Below are 25342 nucleotides of genomic sequence, written 5' to 3'. Positions count from 1 at the left end.
GTGCTGGAGGAGGCCAAACCAACAGCCTAGCATGCTGGAGCTCAGTGCAGAAAAAGATCTGATTCTCACACAACTAATAATTTGAATAGGTTTCTTCTGGCTGTACAAGCCAGTTTCCTTCCTGGGAAGAGAGAGTTATTTAATTATTATTCGTTTTCTAATAAAACTAAGCTCAAGTCATTTGTCTTACAGTGGTCTGCTTTACAGGAAGGAATTATCTTGCATCAATGAAGTTGCTGGTTGGTACCGGTTGCAAATATCACCCAGCACTGTTATCTTTCCTTACTGCAGTGTTTTGTGTTCCAACACAATTATAAATATGAAAAGAGATGCTGGAGCGATTCACTGAGAACGTCTCTATGAACCATGAAGCTGGTGCAGTGGTATGCTGGCTAGGTTGTCCCTGCAACAGCTTGAAAGCTACCAAAGGGATGCACTAGCAAGGGGGAAGAGGTAGGAGAGAAGAACCAGGATCTTGGGAGGGGAAAACTAGAATGAAATGAAGAAAGAAGGTAATCGTCAGAAGTTTGTTGATTGAATGGGAGAGAGAAAATTGCATTCTTAAGTAATGATCGTTGGATGATGCAGGTTAGAAAGGACCTCAGGCGGCATCTAGCCCGATCTTGAGCTGAAGCAGGGAGAGCTCTGAGGCCAGGTGAGGTTGCTCGGGGCTTTCTCTAGTCGGGTCTTGAAAACCTCCAGGGACAGAAACCGTGCAACTTCTCTGTGCAGCCTGTTCTTCCGCTTCACTGTCCTTACGGTGAAAAAGATGTTCTTCATGAAAATGATGAAATGCTTGATTCTGTCCTCCTCATACTGAGGAGTTACAGCAGTGGGGAGGAGGAGGGGAAGGTATTGCCTTCCTCCCGCTGGCCCTGCTGGGAGCCTTGTGGGGCACGGTGGTAGCTGTGGTGGTGTCTCCTCTAGGTGCAGATTTAGGAGGCAAGGCTGTGGAAGGCAGCCCAGCTGGTAAATTCAGTACTGCAGTTACTTCAAATACAAATTGAGCCCCCCTCAATCAGGTGGATAAATATATTTCATTCATTGTGTACATTTAGTTAGGTTCCTTAAAATAGGACTTCATTAGTAGGAACCTGTGATGGCAGATCCCACGTCTGGAGGGGAAGCAAATACTTTTCAAGTGCTGCTTGTAAGCAGCATATTTTATGGACTTTGAAGTCACATAATAACTCTCTCTATACTTGACGAATATTGAGTGTACTTGCAGCTGTACTGAGATTTTGCTGGAATAAATGAGACTTTTCCCTTTTGCATTATTCTAATGAAATATTCCGTAGTTGCAGCTGTGGTGTAAGCACCTCAAAGCTATTTGTGCTGTTAATGGAGCTCACTAGATAACGTAATTATACTTAAAAGCTTTTGCTTAGTCTGTAGCAAGCACATGTTGGAATGTACTGGTTAATTATAATTTGCAGTGTCTCAAAGTAACAATGGATGGTGGAAGTGTATTAAGGTTTTAGAGATTGCAGTAGGTGGATCATGAGTAGTAATACAGAAATTCTCTGCATCCCCAAAACACCGCCATAAAAAGGGATGTTTTTGGCATAGAATCATACATTGATGTGTTGATAGCAAACTCTTTGTTGTGAAGAGTCTGCAGGTTTGCATGTAATCGGATCTGAGAACAGATCGTAATATGAAGTGAAAATCATGAACTTTATTCTTTTAAAGATGGGCTTTCAGAACACAGGCTATTGACCTCAGTATGGGGAAGACAGTCTGGTGTCTGTCTTGTTAATGGGATGTTTTTCCTTCTTGCATATCACAGCTGGACCAGATATCTGATCAAATCCTGACATTAATGAAATTACTGGCAAAACTGTGATCAGTTCTGATAGAGAAGGGATTTTACTGAAGAAAACATATATTTGTGTGAGGGGCTCTTGTCTTCAAGGGCCAAGATGCAAAAGATACGGAGGAACTTGCAAGAGATGCAGTGAATTTAGAAGTCTTCCCAGCTTTTTGTTTCAAAGTGATAGCTAGTTTCTTGTTTCAAACTATTGGATCAATAATAAGAGTTGAAAAAAAAGAATATTTTTAGTAGTATTTTGCAATTATGCTAAGAGAAGATCAGTGTTTTCCCTCTATCTGCTGTTAGCTAAAGAGAACAAAGTCTTTTGAGGACAATAAAGCTCACTTGGGTTTGTACTGGGAGCCCTAATATTTACATATATAATCTGTCTCGCGCTCTGTGTTTCAGTGACTATTTGAATTTCTTATCAAAGTAATAAAGAAACAAACTGAAAGAGAGAAAGATGCCAGCTGATAATACTGCTGTGATAACACGTAATTACATACTGGCTAACATACTTTGTGGAGAAGAATTTGATATCAAGCCAGGGAGCCTGGATATCTGGAGAGATCAGGGAAGTAGATCCCAAACCGATAAAAGCAGTCAGAGGACTGCCAGGAGGAGTTACAGCAGCTCACACCAGCTGCAGACTTCTCCCAGGGTTCCTCTTCCTTAAACCATCGTTAGTTTGCTGTGACGTCCCGTGGAAATCTCTCTACTCCATCTCCCTCCCGGTCTCTCGGGTGACTGTTTTGCTGATGTCTGCTTGGCACCGAGAGGCTGTGCCAGCTGAAGCCCTCGGCACACGACACGGCTCTACGGAAAAGCGCAGGCAATAGAGTAGCTGCTCCAGGTAGAATGTTGTTTTGAAAAGGAAGTGTACTCATTTTTTCCTGATTTTTATTGATGCGTTGGCAAAATGTCTGCGGCACTGTATGATTAGCTCAAAAAGCACTTTGGGACATTCTGATTCAAAACATTTTTGTTCTGACTTCTGCTTTGGAGTGCATTTTTAAAGCATATCCTAGCCATAACGGTTATAAACCCAGAAGGCCTGGCCTCTGCTTTTCAAACTGACAAGTATTGGTTTTTTTTCGATTTTACAAAACCAAAAAGTGGAGTATATTTTGCTTTCAGATAGGGAATCAAAATGGAAAAATGACTGTCAGTTTAGGTGTTGGATTTGATTTTATATTTTAAACTTAACCTGTTGCATCTCCCTTCCCTCTGTCTTGTCTCCATGCAGTGTTACGCCTAGCAACGCTAATCCCTTTATGAAGAAAGACAGTTCATAGAGATAACCTTTGGTCTAGGTTTTTTCTTGCACATCAGGTCACATAAAACAGATGTCTCCATCAGAGAGCTTAGTCTCCACAAGACCCTACGCAGTCAGGAATGATAAGAGGTTTTGGTTCTGGTGCCCTCCTCGTTCTTCCTTGAAAGCAAACTCTGTGTTTCCCTGGACTTTGAATTACAGAGGAAAAAGGAGGGAAGATTTTTATGTAGCTGTTCCTTGTCCGCCTGTGAACTGTTGTTTACTAAAGAATAACTATAAAATTAAGGTAAACTGGAATCTTGATGATAAATTCTATTCTCCAGAGTGTTGCTGGTTTGCTGTGAATACCGGCTCCATTGTTAATATTTGGAAATACTTTTTTACCTCCTATTTTTTCATGTTTTGAAAGTCGATCAACCAAGCTTTCTGTCTTTTAAGAGCAGTGGAATACCAGATTGCCGGGTTTTGCCTGTAAGTCTATCTCCTTCCTTTTGTGGACATGAAAAAATGGCAGTCTCTGAATAGAAAGAAAATGTGAAAAGTGGTGTGGAAGATGAAGTGTTGCACATGCAGGGTAATGAGTGCTTAAAGGGATTTTATTATGTGAAATGCAATGTATTATGCTATGTGTGCTGGTTACCATTTTCTATAGTCAGGTGAAAAACTCCTATTTTTAGTGTATCTCAGAGCAAATGACATTTTATGGAACTAGATAATGATTAATCTAACTTGTTCTCATGCTTTGTAGAAAGCGATGTAAACCAGCGCTGGCCGCACCAGATGCTGTGCAAACAGAGGAGTTAAGCCGCGCGAGGCGAGCGGAGGGACCGGGTGTAGCAGAGTGGGACTGCTGCTGGACGTGGCGCCGGGCCGAGGGGTGGGCCAAACGGGCAGTGAGTGCCCCGGGCAGGGGAGTTTGAGTCGGAGGAGAGAAAGGACTTCCCTCTCCTTCCGGACCCTGGTTGAACTGGTCCAGCTTTGGCCCCGGGCTCAGCTCCTTCAGGACTTTTTTCCCCTCCAGAGGTGGTGCGGTGGAGGAGAGGGTGCGGATGCGCCCGGCCCTGCTGCCTGCGCCTTCCCGGGTCTCCCTCCGTCGTTTGGAGTCTCTGGTGGCAGCTTTTCCTTGGTGCAGCTGCACAAGCTTTCTCCTTTTCCGCTTACCTCGTTGTCACGGTATTAGTGGTTGTAGAGCAGACGTTGTGCTCAGGCTTTAGGAGGTTCAGTAACGCAGGATGAATTAAGAATTACTTTGTAATGACCCGGTAAAGCGGTTTGTCACAATACCTGTTTTAACATAAGTGCAGCTCATAATTTTCCCCTTTGCGATTAGGCGATGCAGGCAATGACTAGTGAACCTGCTGCGTTGCCTGTTGCCATTATTGGCGGTGGGAGGAGAAGGAAGGTGGTGGTTGTGACTGCGGAAATGGTGTCTTTGCCAGAATTCGGATTCTCAGGTGTTTCGTGAGGAAATGAACAAAAAGAAGGAACTAGGTCTAATATGTGCAAGTCTGTAAAAATGAAGTTTCTACTATAAAAGCATATTCTTCATTAAAGAAGTGCATAGACACGTGCTGTGTGATTAAATAAAGAGATACAAAGGGCTTTTATTTCTCAGTGTCATCAAGAGACTTAACATTGGCAGGAAAAAGTTAGAACGCAGTTCACTGAAACACATTCAAACCCAGGAGTTCACAACACAGATTTCCATTATGGAAAACAGCTCCTCTAAAAATAAAAGGAGCTGCCCCCACCGCAGTGCAGGAGCTGTGGTGTGGGTCAGGTGTGGGCATGCCAGCTCTGCTTTGATCTGTTTGAGAGGAGAGGAACGTTTTTCCTGGCTTACGGTAATAGCAGACCTTTCTTGTCTGCTGCTGTGTTTTGAAGCATAAAGCTGTAATGTGCTATTTTTATTTGAACTGAGATTAGTATAATAAAATACTTAAACCATTAAGTTTTTATGACACCTGGATAAGCATTTTTGAGCTACTAGATTTAGAGGCACATTTCCTATGATTTTGAAATTGATAGTGGGGATTGTATAACCTGTCTGGAAAACACTTTTAAGCAGGGTATAACTAGAAAATTAGATGGACAAGCTTAAGAATGTAATGCAACAATGATTTATAAATCACACTTTCAGGCTTTCTTATGGAAAGTCATACGATAACTTGGAGAACTGGTTCTTAATATCCGTGGTGCGATGTGGTTGGAGTGCCGTTGCAGGTCTGCTCTGCTGCAAGCCCATTAAATTTTGCTGATTTGACTTCCCTGTAGCCCTGTGTGAACACAGGGGCATGCTGTTGAGATCAGTTTACATGATGAGGCCTCCAGATGGAAAAAAAAAGTTTGTTCTTATGTGCATGGGTAAACAGATACATTGAAGCTTACAAGCATGGTAATATAATTATCAGGAGTATAAATACATCTCTGTCATTATTGTCACTGTATTTATGATGATATACAGGGCTTTTTGCTCTTTGGTAACAACATACTAATGTTTTCTATTGTGGTGTCCTCCATCTTCAGTATGTCCTCTGTGTGTGGGAGAGTGTGTGTGAAGGAGATGAGGTAACTATCTAATACAATAATAAAAGCAATACTTCGAAAGCTTTGCAGCGGGCATGATGAGAGTGAAGACAGTACCATGCTTGTTAGAATATTAAATCAAGAGCACATGAGCGATCTCTTGATTGCTGGATGTTCCTAACCCTCTCGCAACTGAAGGTGCTTTGTGTAGTGCTGATGGGTATGATGGAAACAAAAGATGAAGAAAAGAACAAAAGATAAAAGCCCTAATTTCTACCCTGTTTACATGAACACTTCGTGAGCCTAAGGCACAAAGTTTATTTACACCGGAGCGGTGCTTGTCTTGTCCCGTGGGTTTTAAACAAGAAAGGAAAAAGCAACTTCTGTCATTCCTTCACAAGGTCGGATGAGTTGAGCCTCCTGGTCCTTTCAGTGCTGGCACCAAGTCGACCCTGCTGAGCAGAGCTCACTCTCAGCTCGATTGTAACCCCAGCCTAACTCGATGGAGGAAAAAACGGCTTTGAGAGTGCTTATCATGAGAGCTCATTTTACCCTGGTGGCCCTGTTAAAAGTTCATTCAGTGAGTGTACATCACTGGATGTACACTCCAAGCTGGAGCTTGGGTGAAAACACGTGCTAGGGCTGATTGCATAGCATTACATTGCACTTCAGGAAAAAAGCATTTTAGGCTTTTAAGGTATTTTGCTTGCCAGAATAATATCTTACCAGTCATAATGTATACCTCTAGAAGTGATATGTCATTGCTGTAGAATCTCTGTGTTTTATTCACTTACAAATGGGGAGTTGTTAGGATGCTTGTTTTCTGGCAACGTTTATCTGTATCTGTTACAGTTCTGAAACACATTCATCCTCTTTGGATTTTCTGCTTGCAGTCCTCCAGCAGGAGCTTCCCATATATTCCAACTCAGCTGAAAGGGTTTTTTTACACCAGAAATTCCTAGTGGAGTCCTAGGGGTGAAGTGCAAATCAAAGATACTTATTTTCTACTGCTAAATTGAGGCTCATCTTTTTTCACCATCCCTGTTAAACATATTTCATATTGTTATCGATATCACAGTGTAGACTTAGACATGACCTTCATTTATACAGAACAATTTTTAATACTTGCGAGTTTTGGAGCTTTCAGTGGTTGGCCAGCTTCATGCAGTACCTCTGAAAGCTGACAATAAATGCTTTGTATTTAAATACAAAGCATTTATCAACACTCTGGAAGGATGAAAATAAGAAAAATCCTGTTTTATACGAGTGTTTTTGTATTCATACGTAATATGCAGCACAACTTGCAGGTTGTGATTTCCACTCCATTATTACGCTTCTTTCCCACCTTGGAATTCATAACCATTATAAAACGGGAAAAGGCGGGGGGCAGACTGCACATTGTATGTCAGTTGTGGTTTCTGTCTTTAAGTTTCCATCTTCAGGATGACTGTATGTTTATGCCTCAAAACCTGAATGCTTCATAGTGTGTTGTGGGAACATGTCGCGTTTTACACAAAAGTTGGGGAGAACAGATTTCCACGTGCAGCATTTCACCGGAGGACTAATAAAGATACTGTATTTCAAAACCAAAACAACTGCTACGGTGAGGAAATCTCTAGTCGAGCAAGCAATCAAAAGCTCATGGTCAACTGTCACATTGCGGATACCATGAAATACAGCAGTTGATGGGCAGTGGAGCAGGGATGCTGGTACCTGTGGCACTAAGTCACGTTGGCCATTTGCTGACCTGTTCTTCGTTGTATTTACGTGATGCTTTGTGTCAGACTGAGGACTAATTAGACTCAGAACAGGTATTTGCTTTTTGCAGTATCTCTGCCATATAAACGTTTTTTTTAGTACGGCAAACACAGTGGGGGATCTCCACCGCAGAAGCTGTTTGTGTTCCTGCTTTCCCTGAGGTCCCTTGCAATTTGCCACTGATTTTGGTGGAAGTAAGAACAGGTTGCTCACAGGCTGCTTATATCCCTTGAAAAATGTTGACAGCAGAGGTACCTCTGGGTACTGCAGTGAAGGTGTGCAGGCACTGACGTTCCGGCGTGGCTGGAGCGCTGGTGTGGCTGCAATAGCAGGTAGAAACCTCTCTTCGCCCCCCAGACGCGTTTCTTTAAGTCTGTTTTCATTTCACTGGGGAAAAAGGGCTGAGTAAAAGCAGATTTCCTGCTGGCGGGGCATGTTGTGAATCTCCATACATGGCAAATTCTTTGGACATTTTTCTCTGTGTTTTTACATACCATACTTCTCTAAAGTTTCTCTGAGGTTGTTTTCCTTATAGAGGAAAATGGCAAATTCCCGGTGTCTCTTCTTAGTTATCTAAATTTCTCTGTCAGTGTTCCAGCTTCTATGTGGTTACCACCTTGCTTGCTGTGCACTGTACAAATTAAAATTGAAAAATGGCATATTTTTCATTATATTTTATTTTGTGATTATGTGTCCTGTTCAGTTGTTTGGAGAGGTTTGGGGGGAAAGATCTATTTTATTTCTTGCTTCGTCAATGGAGACTGCTCAATTGTAGGTAGTGCAAGATGGTTGTCGATCCTTAAAAATTCTGTTTTCCTCTTTAATTACTGCTACCTTAATTTTGAGCGTTTTGCAATGAGGCATGAAATCCTGTCTAATCCTGTGTCATCCCTCTCCACTGTGGTGGCATGTTCAGTTGTGTACTGAATTGAAGGGATACGGGAGTGTGTCAGCTCAGTGAGGCATATTGTTTTTTCTCAGCACAGATCCAGCAATGTATTGTTTAGATTTTGCGTCCGGGAGTGGGTATATACGTGCAGATGAATAAACTTTGTAAAACCTAAGCTTTGCATGATGGCTGTCTAAACTCAGGAAGTTAACAGAGAACGTAAGGTCAAGGACTTAATCAAAATAGTGGCATGGCGGTGAAGAATAGCTTCACACCACATACGGTGTGTGTTCATGCATAAATGAGAAGGGAAGGGGATGCTTCTGCATGTCCTTGTTACAGACCTGGCCGTGATGAGTCTCACTGGATTTGGTCAGTGGGGAGGTTGAGTTCCTAATTACCAAAATTGAGAGAAAAGAAAGAGGTGGATGTTCTTAATGTTACTTTCTCTCTCTGACAGAACGATACTTTCTTTAAGTAATCTTTGCCAAGTTACTTGTGGTTTTTAATCCTTGTCTCAAATGTACTTAGAATACAAAAGTTAGAACAATTTTTCATTTTTTCATCTGCCAAACCTAATTAGGATTACTGCAAAATGCTTCCAGATAGTTAGTTATTTTGTAAACTGCCATGAAAAAGAGAGGGGAGAGGGGTAAAAAGGTATGTTAGGTCCTCTCTGGCCCTTTTGCCTTTCTTAGGTAGATCTGTTGCTGTATGGGTTTGAGCAGTTTAAAAACTTTTTTTTTTTTAAAGCAGTAAGTTTTTTTTCCAGACTCATGCCTTAGGAAAATACCTCTTATATGAAGAGGAAACAGAGGATGACAAGGGATGGAGGTGCAGTGACTCAGTATCCAGAACTGTTTTTCTGTGGCTAGAAAAGTGAAAAGAGAGTCCCAGCCGAGAAGAGTAACTTGCAACTGTTAGGAAGAGGGATTTAGGAGGATCATGTGAAAGGAAGAATTGCCACCTTCACAGCAGGAAGTGGCCGGAGCACGCACCGGGACCTTGGCCAGGGAAGGTCAGCACGCAGCCGGCTTCGGGGAGGCCCAGAGGAGGTGGTGGAGCGGTGTGGATGGGCAGGGAGCACGTGGGAAGCAAATACTGGAGATTTCAGTCTGGGTCAGACATGACAGGGTTCACTCCAGGTGCTGAGTAGGGATATCGGAGGGGCAAAGCTAAGTCTTGGTGTCTCGTTGGTTGCACCTTGTTTTGTTTTTGCTTAAAGCCAAACACAGACTATAGGTGGGTAACTGCTGATGTGCATGAGTCATGTAAAATTACGCCATTCAAGTACTGCCAGCAGATGCTTCGAATGGGTAATTTGTAGCAGAGAGCTGGTTAGCTCAAACAGGCTGAAGATGAGAGCACTATTTACTATTTTGCTAGAGACCGCCTGATGCCCTGACTCCTTGGTCACACGTAACTCAGTCTGAACCAGCCTTTGTGTTTCGGCTTCTACCTCTCAAGCTTTGAAGAGATCTCCACATCTGAAAACACGTGATTCTCTTCTCTCCTTGAGAGTCATACAGCAAAATCTTTGTTTCCTTTCAAGTCCTGATTCTTTATGCAGGAGGCAGCTTATTTACTCTACATCCTTTGATTTGAAACTGATAATGGTACATACCGTGAATGTGTCCCGGTATGTAGGTTGTCCCGCCGCTCTTGCTGGCTTCATGGTTTGGTGTTCCCTGGCACTGCAGTCTCTTCTTTCATCTCAGAAGCAGAGTCTGTGAGGAAACTCCTTCCATTGGACTCTTTCTTCTTGTGTTACAGTTGCTTTTACACCTAGGTGAGATGTTTTTCTTTGGCATGACAACTCTCCTGACAAATGGTTAGTTAGCAGAATGTTTTCCTTTTGGTGTTCAAGTTGCTATGCATAGAGAAGTTGCTCAAGTGAGAACTTTGCTTACCCTCCAAGTCCAAGTGTCTTTATCTGTACTTGTCTTTCAATCTGTGGTACAGGGGCTTGGCTTGGTCAGAACCAGCTACTGAGTTTTGTAGCGACACACAATTTTTTGCAAGCTTTATTGACATTGGGGTTCTGCCAGCTTCTGCTTTTTATGATCTCTTTAGCCACATGGGGCTCTTCAAATTGTTTCATGCTTCAATTTGAGGTGTATCTCTGTGATGTGCAACACTTGAGTAATGCGTTCGGTCTCTAAAAGCAGCATAGAATCATAGAATATCTCAAGTTGGAAGGGACCCATAATGATCATCGAGTCCAACTCCCTGCTCCTTGCAGGACTACTGAAAACTAAACCATATGACTAAGAGCGTTGTCCATATGGTCCTTGAACTTGGACAGGCTTGGTGCTGTGACCACTTCCCTGGGGAGCCTGTTCCAGTGACCAACCACCCTGTCTGTGGAGAACCTTTTCCTAGCGGCCGATCTGAACTTCCCCTCATGCAGCTTCATTCCATGTCCTTGTGTCTGTTACCAGTGTAGCCACTGGACTGACAGCACCCACGGGCTTAAGCACTTCTTGAACCAAGCGCATAATATCCTGTAAGTGATAAATTGCATGTTGCCCCTTTAGAGAAATAGGTTGTTGAAACACCTGGGAGATATGGCAACCACAGCTATTCAAGCCCAGACTCTGTAGGATTTGCTCTGGAGGTAAGCAGAAATATTTCTCTTTTATTTGGGTAAGAGGCCTATTTAGCTTAATTAGGAAGCACTTTGGCAATGATGAAGCAATGTGAGCACACAGGAACGCAAAAAGCCCATCTTCACTGTACACAGATAAAGGGAAACGAGCAAATAAAATACGAGATCCCAGAGCAGAAAGGATTAGAAGCTGGCAAGAGATAGAGTTCTTATTCCTAGGTTGATACGCCTAATTGATATAAACATGAAGCCCTGTGCAGTCTGTGGTAGTTTAAATATTATTTAGATGCGTATCTTTTAATAGATTCTTGCATTTTTAAGACCCACTGGAGTGTAATTGTATTCAACTTAATTAAATGAACCGAAACCCCCTGATAACTCTGCATTACTGCTCCTAAATAAAACACTCTCCAAAGAGACTTCAAGATGCTTAGTTTAGGCGATAAAAAACCTGAGCCCAGCACTAGGAAGTTTTGCCTGAGCAGCTCTGTGCTGAGTTCTTCTGTATGTCACCTTGCAGTGGTTGAGTGTGTGTGTTAGCCCTGCTGTACCTCTGCTGGAGCCAAAAGCCGAGACTTCACTGAAGTGCTTCAAGACAGCGTCAGTCTTTCTGGTTTTACTGTATTTGTATGAGTGTGGGCTGTCTATTTAAGCGAGCTTATTAAGGCCACCAAGGAGTGGGAATCCCCCCTGCGCCGCGCTGGCGGCGGGCACCCGGTCCCTGCAGAAGCGAGGATGTGGGGGGGGAGCACGAGCAGGTGGGGTGGGCCGCCTCGGCGAGGGGGGACCTGGGCGCAGCTTGCTTACGGGAGCTACAGGAAACAATTTCTGCTGCTGCTAAGGGGAAACATGGATTGCTGCCATGCCCAATTACGGTTGTTTCCTTTCCTGGTAAAAGGCGGCCCGTCAGGAAGCGGTAGGAGTGAAGGCGAGGTTAGTCCCTGGGTACGCAGAAGTGTTGGGTGTATCCTCCAGGCTGCAAGCTGCTGAATTTCTAGCAGGGGGGGGAAAAAAAAAAACAACAAAACAAACAAACCAGAAGAATAGCGGAGTTTGAGAAAGCAGTTTAAACGTTGGCGTTCTCGTTTTCCGCAGCTAACAGCCAGGCTGCCTCGGCGCTCGCAGCCGCAAATGATGGGCTGTGGCTGTAGGGCGCACGGTGCCCTGTACCGCTGGGCGCGGCAGCCAGGATAACTCATTTCTGTACCTGCTCCCAAAACAGAGGAGAGACCCTATCGTGCCTTGGTGTGCAGAACAGTATTTTTTCACGCTTTGTAAAAACTGGATTTGGGGGTGAAGGCAGATACGCCAAGATTCCCTTTCCCCTGTTCCAGAGGCTTCAGATGGACAGCAGAATGCCTGTCTATTGGAAGTAAGCCTCTGAAATGGCACATGGAGGGAGAAGTAGTTGTGCTTACCGTCACGCCCAACTTCGTAACTGCGTAGCAGCGTCTCTAAACGTCGGGATGCTCCTTGCTGAGCTGCGTGACTAAGGGCGCAGTCCTGCCCCGTAGCTCTTGCTGTTTAAGTGCAGATGAGGCGATGGTCCAGCCAGAAGGGACCCGGGGCGACTGCGTCCCCGCCGGGCTTCCCTGGGCGCTGGCTTCCCTGCAGAGCGGGAGAGGGCTGTGCTCTCTCCTCTGCTCTCCAGTAATTGTAGCTGGGGGGGGAAAGGTGCCAGGGCATGATTCGGCTGCTGAGGCGGTGAGAAATTCGGGAAGGCATGGAGGGCTCTCCTCCTTTACTGGTGCATCCCCAACGCCAGTAGTGCCAGGTTTCAGGGGGCCAGGGGAAGCTGTGGCCCTTCGGGAGGGCCAGGCAGGAGACCTGTTCCAGGATCTCAGGCCTGGCTCTTGAAAACGTGGCGGGGGGGGACGACACATGGACCTCCCCCACTTAGATAAGTGGAAATAAAGGGGTGAGGACCACACAATGGTACACTGAAGAGGCCAGGGAAAGGGGCAGGGGGAACAGAGAAAGAAGGGTAAGAAATTTATTTGAGTGAACTTTCCTTTCTCTGGGCCAAGTTATGTCCTGCTTGTCCAAACTGAAAAGCGTAGAAAAGTTAAAGATAAAGAGGGTGATGTTTGGAAAAATACATGAGTAGAGAGGAACAAAGGTCAGAGTAGATACTTGTCGCTGTCACTGGGATTTTTATACAGCACCTAGCACAAGGCAGAATAAAATACCATTTCTTCCACAAAGAAATTATGGATTGTAAGAGCTTCTTAGTGTTGGGGGAAAAAAAGAAAAAGAAACATTTCATAGGCCAAAACAAATTTAGTGCGTTCTATTTGGAGAAACTATTTAGGGACCACCAAATTGGATAAAGCATTATTTTACTAAACAAGCAATTGTTTTGCCTTGGGTAGTGTGGTGACAATTAATGTATAGGCCCCTTATGCATATACCTGTTAGGAACCTGTGTATATTGTGTCTTGGGAAAGAATTAACTTGCACAGTAAATACGTAGGCTGCTATAAAGGTTTTACTGCCATGTGCTGGTGCAATAGAGATTCACAAATCCAAAGTTTAGTAGGTGCTGTTTTATGATGTTGATAAGATACTTCATTTAAAGGATAAAAGGATTAGGTTAGAATAAAATCCCATATAGGTTATTGTTCATGTATGGAGGTTGACTTACTGACAAATAGAGTTGCAAAACAAGTAGAAAAATGATTGCCTATTCTGAAAATAAAATCACCCTTCAAATACTTGCCAGCATACTCCTAGGAGTATGCTCATAGCAAAACCCTTATTTTACAGTAGTTTCTGACTTTTTTTTCCTCAGTTGAAAGTGAAAACAGAATTTGATACAGCTGAATCATTGTTGAATAGGATTTCAGTGCCTTTTGGTTCATTGACTTAGATTAGTGCATTTTATCATTTTATTGTGTTTCACCAATACATCCATCTATGAGGGAATGCCTCATAGTCATTATTGGTATATAGTAGAAATCAGTTTTGACTATGCTTTTGGTAGCAAAACTTGGCCATAAATGTGACTAAAGTTTGCTTTTTCTGAATGTACCATGCAACTCTAGCACCATGGGAAATACTGTAAACCACATGTGCTGGGCTTACGCAGTTGTCCTGAGATACTGTTGTCTTCTCAGTTTTTGTCTTGTCTTTAAATATCCAACTGTTTTTTTTGTTTGGGGTTTTTTTACATGTTTCCTGTTTGGGTTTTTTTCAGGCTACTATTTTAATGAGTTGCTCACACCTCAGTTGAGTAGACCTAAACTGTCACAGAAGATTTGTTTTTGTCATATTGTGTTACTATTATATATAAAGGATATGAGTTTTAATGATATCTCCTTCACTGTTACTGTTGATATGACCAGTTCACCGAGATCAGGCTTTTGCATATCTATTTCATTAGATTCTAACTTAACTCAAACATGAAGCCACCCTGTAACATATGCTAAATTTCCCAATTCTGAAACAAGAATTTCATCTCCATCTCTGTAATGGTGCTTTAATCACACACATGCTTAATTCTTAATTCTTGCTGTTCTTCTGTTCACCATTTTGTTTCTGCTCCAAGTGTCAGGATAGAAGCCCACTGCAGCTGGCGTGCGTGAAGAGACACATTGCCACTCAATTTGAGAAAAAGTTTCAGCACATGCAGCGTGCAAAAGGAGGAAGCAGCAAGAGCAAGGGAAGCAAAACTAATGAGAGGTGATGTCAGGTGCGGCCATTACATGGCTTAAGGAATTGTTAACTTATTCTGCTTTACAAGCTGGCAATGATAACCTGTGCCTGACTGCTGACCAGCCTGGTGGGTAGTGGTGGCCTGGCAGGTATCGGAGTAGACCAGACTTTGGAGTTAGTTTTGATGAGCTTAGTGCAGATCACCTTGGGGAAAGGAGGATAGAAGATAATATACTGTTATTAGGGAAGCTGGACATTAAGGGTGCTTTGAACTAACTTTTCCTGAATAAAGTTTGCATGTAATCTTGTCTGTCAACATAACGAGCATGTGAAAGAGCTGGTTCTACTTGTGATAAATACCTACTTTTTAAGTATGTTGGAATGTACGTTTGCATAGATACAACTTTTTCATTAGCATGCATATATATATATACATACACACTTTTATTTTTTTTTACATAGAGGACTTCCTTGGTTGCATGCCAGAGAGAGTGATCCCCGTAGTGTGCTTTCAAATTAATTTTAATTTACAAAGGGAAAAATGTAAATCACATTTAGAATGCTTTTCCAGAGATGTTTTGTTATACCTTCTTGACAAAGACTTTAGGGCTTTACAGTGAAAAGTGAGGGGGAAAAAGATGATGGTGCTGATGGTGAAGGAAACACTTGATTTGCAGAATTTTGAAAAAGGGAAGAGGTTTTTTTGAGGTAAAGATAGGGCAAGGTTTCAACATATATTAGCAAAAGCTTACATAGGTGTGTGGCTTAATACAAAGTTTCTGGGTCTAGAGTGACTGTGCTCTGAACTCTGTGAGCTGTATCAGTTATTTCAGATAACTGCTGCAAAAGCTTTTATATCAAACTGTACTATTTATTGTACATTCTGCATATTGTACAGCATCTAGAACTGTTTTAACCATGCTGCAGAGAGCTTGACACAGTTTTATTAGGTCTATTTTTGTAACTCTGTAAAGACGCATAGCTTAATGACTCAACCCTCAGATGCCATAAAAATTAATGGAAAGTCTCCTATTGAATCAGTCTGATCTGTATGTTCTCTTTGTTCTCTCAGTGTCCAGCTATATAGAGGTCAAGGGAACCATGAGAACCCTTCAGCATCCTCTAAAATAGCTGTTCTCAATATAAAAATGTCATGACTTCTACACTGAGTATTTTATGCCTTCCCCTGAATACGAAGGCAAGCGCTGGGCTGCCTGTCCTCGCACTTGTGTCTCAGTCACATTTCTGACCCTGTTGACTGTCAAGACAGACTTTGAACCTGTCGCTTCATGGATAGTGGAATTGTTACTTCTGCTGAATGGAAGATTGTCTTTTCCGAGCCCTAGGAAAAGAAAGGAACGTTTCTCTAGCAGCTTGTTGAGTTTATTTTTAATGGCAACCATTTTGAAGCTCAGCCAGAAGGCAAAACATCAGCCTTATTCCTGGCAGGAATACATTGCTAGTAAGGGACAGGTAAGGGGGTCAGAAATGTGTAACAGATAGAATTACCATGAAGCTCTGCAGGTTTTCCTAGGGGTGCCTGTCTTCTCTGTGCCAGCCTGTATTACTGTAGCAAATTGAGATGCAAGCCCTAGCCAGAGAGGTGCACACAGGTTTAACTCTTCTGTTCTGAAATGGTTTGGAACTGCTTTAGATCTGCCTCTCTGGAAAAAACTGTGGAGGAATGTAAAATGCAGCGTCTCTCAGATTAATCATGTATTAGTATGTTTTGTAGTGCAGGGAGGTACACTGCCAGTCCGAGGTTGCCTAGGGAAGGATGCTCAAGTTTCTCAAACTTCTATGAGCTTGCATTAGGAAAAATACCTAAAAAGGACTGGTGTCTTATTCAAAGTTGTCCCAGGGAAATCTAAGCATCCCTTGCTCTCTAGGTAAGCCAGTTCTGCTTAACTTTAAACATCTCGTAGGATGTATGCTATGGAGATAAAGTCCTGTTGAAAACAATGTGTTTATTAGGCACAAACATGTTTCCCTTCAGCAGATGTTCTCATTTCATCACTTTTTTGGTCCCTCCTCCCTCTTACCCCTTTCCCCTCCCCAAACAAGACTGTTTGCTCTGACCCACGTTCTGGCTTTCATTTACATACTTCTTACAGCTATCCAAACCAAAGGTATTATTGAAATGCAGGGTCAGGTTCCACAGATTTTTGGTAGGTGTCCCTGTTAAGATCTGACTGCCAGAAATAAGCTGCTAATATTTACAGTGACTCTCCACACAGTAGTGCTGTGTTTCAGGCACGGAAATGGATTCCCCCCCCCCCCCCCCATCTTGGGCTATGAAGGTCAAAAACATGCCTTTGCCAGGGCATGATTGCAGAGTGTTGTGAAAGAGCATCTTCTCTTGGTCTGTGCCCTTTTCACATACATTTATACTTCAATAGGAAGAAGTCCTATTCCACACCCCCCCCCAGTTTCTGACCAGTTCCTAACCCCCCAGTTCATGCACGTGCTGTGGCCATAGCTGGAGTGCTTTTTAAGTATACTTGTTTTTTAAGTGTGCAAGGAACTTGTGTAGCTGCATTGTGTGCTGTAATCTGCCTTGCCATGTGCAGGTGGAGACCCGTCTGTCTTGCTGACCAAACGGGCTTGTTGCATGGACATCTTTTTTTACACTTTTGAGATTCATGCAGTTACATGAATTTTACCCAGTGGCTTGGAGAGTGAACACACATCTTGATAATCAAGACCTCTTTCCTGACATTCATAACATCTGCTGGAATAGGAGGAGGATATGCTGGAATATGCAGCCTTGGTACTTTTCTATCTCAGATTCTCACAAAGTATTACAAACTCAAATAGTTGCATTTTTTGGTAGCTTTTTTCTAAAACTCTTATTCTGCATGGAAACTTGCAGAAAGTATGTATGCTGTGCCAGTGCCTAGTATTTACGTCCATATGCAAGTTCATGAAACATATACATTACTTAGCAAAGTCTATTATTCGTCATGTGTTAATAGTTTTTTTATTTTATTATTATTAAAATATTAATGTATTTTTACTTCATTTTATTGCCAGCACAGTTCTCTGACAAAACAGTTTTCTCCTTTATGCTTTCACATGTCAAATACAAAGGATTCTGCCAGCGCATTAAACTAACTGATGTGCAGTGACCGATAAGTCCTAACTTTATAATAAGTGTCAAATCGTTCCAACTTCTCTCTGTAGTCACTCCACTAACGGGAATCTCGACGGATTCCTTTGGTATTCACATGCATATCAGAACTAATTCTCTGGGAATTCCAAGGCAATTAATCATTTACTCTGTGTTTTATGATGCCAAAACATGTTGCACGCATGCATTATAAGATGGAAATTCAGGAACGTATTTGACAACCAAAAATAGAAATCTGAGGTAACTTCTGTTTTCATTAGAATATTTTATTAAATCTTCATTTTAGGTTTAACCTTTTAAAACTAGTGTGGTGTTTACTTTCCTGGCTATCAGAGTATTTCATGGACGGATCTCAGCCCGTAGTGAAGTCTTAGGAGAAGCATGTTGTAACTTTTTATGAATAAATTAAAGCGTTTCAGGAATGGTATTTCTGCTCAATATTTGTGTTGCTTATGAATTTTTTTCCACCAGAGAAGATCTGTGGGATTATATAGCTGGAACATTGCAGTTTGTATGGCAGTAAACACAACTGGTGCAAAGCAGTCTTTGTGGTAGGGCTTCACTTAACTGTTAAATTTATAACAAAATGAGAAAGAGTTTATTAATGAGGTCTTGGCTTTAAAAATATTACTGACCTAAAGCAGTTAAGAGCACATCAGTGGCTACTGAATTACTGATACATCGGTAAGAATAAATTTGAAAGCTGTGTCTTTTTACATTACTCGCATAAGCTGTTTCAAATATGGGACCTGTCTATGTCAGAATGGGGCATAGTGGCACATAACTGAAGGCTAGTTATAAATTGCATTGGCTTATTATTTTTGGTATCAAGTAGCTGTATGCATTTTCCTACCTGTGAAACTAAAATGGCAGTCCATGTTTCTTTAGACCATGCTGTATTAGGATTGGAACCAAGCCCATAATGTAGGGCTATGTGTAAGGAAGAAGAGGAATGAAGAAACTGATGGGCTTAGACTTCTATTTCTATTATCTTAAAAATCCTCCAGGTTTTGGCTTGCATATGAAAGCAAGAAAGTGAAAGGAACTTTTATGAAAATTAATATTGGCTCTTATTCTTTATGCATCAGAGTGAGACCTTTTAAAATATTACTACTTATGAATGCTTTTACTCTATTTGAGTAATAATACTAGGGATTTTTTTTAAACATTTCGGACAATGCTTTTGACTGTGCTTTGTAAGGGAATGAATGACTTCTCAAGCTAGAGCTAAAGTTTTGCACATGAATATTTTTAAAATAATTAACTTGAAAATAAAATAGAAATACAAAGCACAGTGGTGGTGATTTTGTGTGAGACAGTTTAGAACTGTTTGGAGAAGTTGGGGGGTCAATTTAATGAATAGACAGAGAAAAATACCATAATTCAAAATTCATCTTCTGATCAGTTGTACTTGCAGTCTGATGATATCTAAAGTAGGTCCTTGTGACCATTACCAGTGCAGTAGAAAAATGAACCATCTTTTTTTGGGTTTTTTTGGCGTTTTTTTTTTTTAGTTTTGCCATGTTTTTAATAGTACTTGAAGAATAAAGGAGGATGATGGAGATTACTATATGTAGGGATAATATTTGAGGTAATATGAATCAGATATACAATCCTTTGTTAAGTTATGATGTTATTTGCTTATGTGTAACATGAGTGGATGCTGTAGGATGTGAAATACTTGCTGTCTTTGGCTTGGGTTGATTTGTGTAACTGTTTCTTCTTTGACAAAATCAATGTTTTCTGGATACCCACACACATGAACTCATAAAAGAAGCTCTTTGCCCCAGAGACAAACGATTCAACTTGAATCTTCCCGTACAGCTTCCTGGCAAGCTGAGATGTAAGTGCAAATGTTTGTATTTTTGTTCTCTCTTTTTGAAGCTAGAAACTTCAAACCCCAAAGCTGGCTGCACCTAGCTGGGAGGTTGCATGCTACTTTTGTGGAGTGGCTAGCCCGTAAAGCTAGCCGCCCTCGGTCTGGTAACCCAGCAAAAGCATATGACAGGGTTGCAATGAGTACATGTTTTGGTTACCAAATCTCATCCCTAAGGTCTTGTGTTTTTTCTGGTCTGTCATCTCTTTTTGGACGTTAAGCTTGCATTCACACAGGAGTGGTCTTCCCCCCGAGAGCTGGCATGAGCTGTACGTGGAGCATCGACCCTAATTTGAGCCCCGAGCATTGACAATGGTCCCTTCTGGCAGGCAGGCAGGCTGGTGCCTGCAGCTCAACATCTCTCGACGCCACGGCACTGGCGGACGGGGTCGCTTGTGAATAGGCCTTTCTTTGCAGCCACGTGCTCGCTGGCGGTGCGGCCACCCGCGTTCTGCGGGCTGTAATTGGGGTGCTGCAATCGAGCTAATTTTGCTCTAGGGACAGTCACAAGCCTTCAGCCTCGTAGAGACCGCCTTTAAAAAAAGCACCGTGAACTACGCGCCAACATCAGTGAAAAACGAGAACTCGTTCCGCTTGGTTTGATCCGTTGTGCAGTGCCGTCGCTATCCCACGAGCGGCCCGTGACCGCGGACGTGGGAAGGTGTGCGGAGGAGCGCTGGAGCGTGCGCGATCCTCACCTTGGCTCCACCTGCCTCTCTGCTAAGCTGAACTTGATGTCATATGTTTGGATTTGGAGTATGTCACTCTAGTTTGAGTCATGACTTTACCTTCGTAAGTTCACACCTTCACCTATTTCTGAGCAGGTTTACTATGTGAAACTTAATGGTTTCCAGAATTGAGAGAGGAGGGGGACTGACAAAGTAAATAGGCAGATTTCATATTGTTCTAATAAAATGATGGTTTCCTGTCTTGCCCTTGTATCATTACTGTTTCCAGCTCCAATACTCTTAACTGGCAAAGCTTATCAAGGAATAAACTGACTCTGGCTGGGGAAGATACTCCAAAGTGGGAATTTTTGGTAACCCTTGGAGAGGGATGTTTGTTTTGATGGAGTGGCTGGAATTCAGATGCCATATCGTTTCTTTGGAAGTCACACAGGTTTTCTTATTGCCTGCAACAGCGAGTAAATGGAGGTTAAGTTCGGGGGTTGCTTTTTCTGTTCATTTTCCATGGGCCCCCCCCCCGCCCCAGCACCATGGTGTTAGTTATCCCCACTGAGCGTGCAAACCTCGTGAAAGCAGCTTGTTGGGTCATGCGATCAGCAAGCGCGCCTGCAGCCAAGCCTGTGGCAACTACTGGGACAGTGTCCGGTTGCCCAGGCAGAGGTGTGGAGTTTGTGGCACAGGCGGAGACTCGAAGTTTCTTCCCCAGCTTGTTGAGGAGAGATGGATGGTGAGGAGGCAGCTGCAGGAAGACACGTGCTCGCTGCCCGCTGAGCCGGTAGCGCTGCTGCGGCGGCAGAAAGGCAGGGTAGCTCTGGCGCACTCTCAAATATGCCGTTGTTTTGTCCTAGTAAACCACACGCTCGCTTAGTGGTGTGGAAAGTTGTTTGTCCAAAGCTCTGGAAAGTCTGAAGTTCCCAGAAGTGCGTTTGCACTAAGGAACCCAGTCTTGTAATGGTTGAAATATCTCCTGTTTGAGATCTTTGGCAGGTTGAATACAGTAAAAAATGCATAGGTATGTATAGAGGAGGGTGTGTGTAGTTATTTTGCTTCTGGTGCTCCACCAAGTGACGTGCAAGTTGTTTTCCACCTGTACTGTACACAGTAGTTCTAAAGAAACTGCAAGCTGTTCTGTATTTTGGGACCATGAGCTCTACAAAACTTTCTGGGGAATTTGAGAAAACTGTTGTGCATGTGGAATTGCACTTTAAAAAAAACAGAGTCTGAGGTTTAACAGGCTTTCGCTTTGATTTAAACTGGAATGTTTTTTCCAATTCTCTAGAAGTCATACTTCGCTAAAATGGCTCTGCCTCTTCAGCATAGTCAAGAACCCTGAGAGCAGGACCATGTACTTATTTCCAAATGGCAGCAGTTTTAGTAAGGTGTGGTTTCTAATTAAAAGATTTCCTCCTAGCTCATATACTAAAACTCTGCATTGCAACTTAAGTATATTATTAGCATAATTATTTTTAAATGATTCTTTGATTGCTTCTTTTTTCTTAAATATAAAATTATGCCTTTAATATTATGTGTCACATCTACTAAGAGCAACAATGAAATAACACACTGCAGTGTATTCTTGTTCTTCTCTCAGAATATGCACAAAGTGTAGACTGTTACCATTTAAAGAATGTATACAATAACATGTATGCTCTTTTAAAAACTAGACAAATAGAAAAACAAAATTACTCCTTCCCACCTTTTGGATCTATTTTAAGTGTGTGCATATTGTTGTTAATTCACCCTGCCCACCCCCTCGCCTAGCCCTCTATGGCATATATATCTGAAGTTTAGAAGGATTTCTCATGTCACTTAAAATCCAGCCTGATTTTTGGTTTGGTTTGCGGGTTTTTTCCTTATTTATCCATCATTTTAGAAGTATGAATTTTGACTGTAATTAACAGATTATTAGAATTAGATTCCTAGCTATAGCCATTTTATTAACAGGGCAGCAATCCTGCAAAGCAGACATTTGGGATTGAGCAAACCATGTTTCAACCTCCGATATATCTTACAAGACCAACTGGCAGAGTACCTTTGTAGGTGGCATAAACTCACCCGTTAAAGTCATTTGGCTGGAATTGTTTACAGTCCGGCTGATTGTGCTTGTAAGCAAGAAATTTTATGATTTAAATTGCTGTTAGTCATTGTCAAGGAGAGCAGGGCTACTCCCAGTAAATAAGGTCAATGCAACATATGTAATGACTGGTTAGTGGATGAGTGGGCAGCTGCTGGGGAGAACCAGATGGAATATGAATATACGTGGGTGGGAAGGAATTGAAGCAGGTAGTGCCTGGGGATATGCTGTGTGTTGCTGCCCCTGCCTTCTCTCTCTGTGTAGGAATTAGCAAGGACTCACCTGTTTCTGCAGAGCTGCTGTGGTACTACAGTTCCCAACTGTTCTTGTGTGCTCAGGGCTAGGGATTAAGAGGATGACCCAAGAGCTGTGTGCTGGATGTGCTGCAGGGAGAGAGTCTCCCTCACAATTGTGGTTTTACTGTTAAATCAGAATTTTAAAATTGATTAAACTTTTTTTTTCCCCTTTATCTCTACCATAGGATGGGTCACTGGGAAACATTGATGACCTGGCACAGCAGTATGCAGACTACTATAACACCTGCTTCACAGATGTGTGTGAGAGGATGGAAGAGCTGCGCAAACGGAGGGTTTCCCAAGACCTTGATATGGTATGTAGAGGAGTTACGACTTTATGAACAAACGATTGCTGTTCATGCCCCAGATGAAGAATCAGTGTTTCAGCTTGAAGAGTTCTACCCGGGGAAATAACTATATGTGATTGTGTTCACGCACACAAACATTTTAGCCAACTCAATTAGCAGGATTTTTTTTTTCTAGGTATTTGTTATGATTCATTAAGCCTTGGAGTCTGCATTTCTTAGATCTTCTTTAATTAGAGTACCTTTTGCTTGCACACATTTGCTTGCAAACCTCAACTCTTAGAGGCAAGATAGTGTCTGACAAAAGCCTTGTTTTCTTCCTCCAAGGGTGAGCACAATGAAACTGTGTGCTGTTTGTCAGTTGCACTCTACAAACTGTTGAAGTACTACTGCTCAGAACTCCAAGGTGCAAATACTGGTTTCAGGCTCTTGCATGTAAGCAGTCTTCAATTTTGTGAACCCTTTTTCATTATTACACGTTACAGAACCTGTGGGAGGGGACATTGACTCACTGAGTCTTGCAGGCTGGAAGGGACCTCAGGAGGTCTTTAATCCAACATTCGGCTCAAAGCAGTGTCAACATTGAATTCAAACCAGGTTGCTCAGGGCTTTATCTGATCGGGTTTGAAGACCTCCAAGGATGGAGGCTTTGCAGCCTCTCTGAGGAACCTGTTCTACTGCTTTACTGTCTTCAGTGAACTTTTCTTTTTTTCCTGATAGGCTATAAGACACCCCCCATGGCAATTTATACCTGTTGTCTCTTATTCTCATGCCATGCACCACTGTGAAGAACTAGGCTCCATCTTTTTGATAACCTCTCCAGAAATACCATCAGTCTGTCAGTAGGTCTCCTTGAAGCTGTCTTTTCTCCAAGCTGAATCTCCCAGCTCTTCTTACAGGGCAAGGGTTCAAGTCCTTGAGCATCTTGGAGGCCCTCCCCTAGACTTAGTCAAGTTTATCAATGCCTGCCTAATGTGTAGGACTGCAGAGCCAGAGGTGGTGGTCCAAGCATGGTCTGACAGGTGCTAGGGAAAGAGGAAGGATCGCTTCCTTTGATCTCCTGGCTACGGTGCGGGATGCTGCTGGCTGTCATTGCTGCCTGGGCATGCTGCTGGTTCGTGCTAAGTCTGCTGCCCCCCAGGCCTTTTCTGCAGAGCAGGCTGGCCCAGCAGTCAGACCCCAGCCTGTGCTGGGGCATGAGCTTGCTCCTCCTTAAGGAGCAGGACTTTGCATTTGTCCAAGTTGAATTTCCTGAGGTTCCCGCCAGGCCACTCTGAATGGCAGCCCTGCCCTCAAGCGTATTGACTGCAGTCTGAGGTGGACATCATCCATTACCTTGATGATTACCTCTTATTTCCTCCTCAGGTATCTAACAGGATAGGCCCCTGCACTACTCTGCTTCTAACTGTCCTCCAAGTACAGCACATCGAATACTACTCTGAAAGCCCAACTAGCTGTTTTTTCACCTGTTCAGTTGCATAGACTCCTGGGGCTCCCAGTTTAGGCGAAACTAATATATATGCAGGTCATCTCCATACCTCATTTTTTGTTAGGTTTATGAAGGAACCTTTTAGGAGGCCTTTCAGAAAAAAAATCAACGTGTTTTCACTTGTTGGACAATTTCATTACTGTCCTGTAACATTAGTAAATGTTTGTCACTACTTAGGGTATGTAGGTATGTACTGCTGATTGCTGTGCTTTTTTCATTGTAAACTTCTTTGCTAGTTTTCATAACATTCATGAAGACCATCTGTGACAGAGAAAAAATCTTTTAGGTCTGTTTTTGTTAGGTTTTCAGTGTTAAGTCTGTGTTTCCAAAAAGTATTGTGTGTTTTTGCATACAGACTTACAGATATTTCTTTCAAGTCTTGTCTTGCAGAAAACAGGTTACTGAAGGAATTATCTTTTTGTCACTTACGGTTTTGCTGTGGTGGTAACTTTTGCATAACACATACAGAAACTCATAGCCAAAGTGTGGTTAATACTGCTACTGAGGCACAGTGCTGTGGCAGAGCCAGCATAGGATCTGATCCCAGTTCTGCAGTTCCTCTACAAGATCAAATCCTTTAAGGCAAATTCAGGAGCTGAAGTTGCGTAATTGTGTCTGCTACCTTTGCTTCCCCAGATCCTAGCACTGACTAGCAGCAGAGAGTGGTTTGCATCCTTTGTCTAGTAGCTCTACCTGATGATATGGATTGCTTAAGGCTACTTTCTTTCTTCTTGGGATTCCAATTCAGCAACTGAGAGGCTTCCAGAGCTTGTACGGACTGCGAACTTTAGTTACACAATGAATGGCTGCAGGATCAAGGCGGAGAGAGTCATCTCTGCCCCACTGAAGTTTACTAGTTCCTTCTTTATTTTTAAAAGAAAAAAAAAATCAAATATATTTTACAGATCTACTGCTGCCAAGAAGTTCCAAGTATTAAACAAAAGGTTATTTCAGGAAATCCC

At 42.5% G+C, this 25342-nt stretch overlaps 1 protein-coding gene across 2 annotated transcripts in view; it reads left to right on the top strand.

Moving 5' to 3' along the window:
• The window catches only part of LOC309403160 (SAM and SH3 domain-containing protein 1-like), a gene marked incomplete at its 5' end in the record, with an annotated part of 567614 nt that overhangs the window by 447437 nt on the left and 94835 nt on the right, over positions 1-25342 (top strand). For both annotated transcript variants that reach the window (XM_081997193.1, XM_081997192.1), the window contains one exon: positions 22772-22900. In XM_081997193.1, coding sequence (XP_081853319.1) covers positions 22772-22900 — 129 coding nt within the window. The remainder of the gene's footprint in view (positions 1-22771; positions 22901-25342) is intronic.

Source organism: Phaethon aethereus (genome assembly GCF_964289735.1).
Source record: "Phaethon aethereus genome assembly, chromosome: 3".
Classification (NCBI taxonomy): Eukaryota; Metazoa; Chordata; class Aves; order Phaethontiformes; family Phaethontidae; genus Phaethon; species Phaethon aethereus.
Note: the sequence above shows the minus strand (reverse complement) of the source record. Positions and strands in the feature narration are given on the sequence as shown.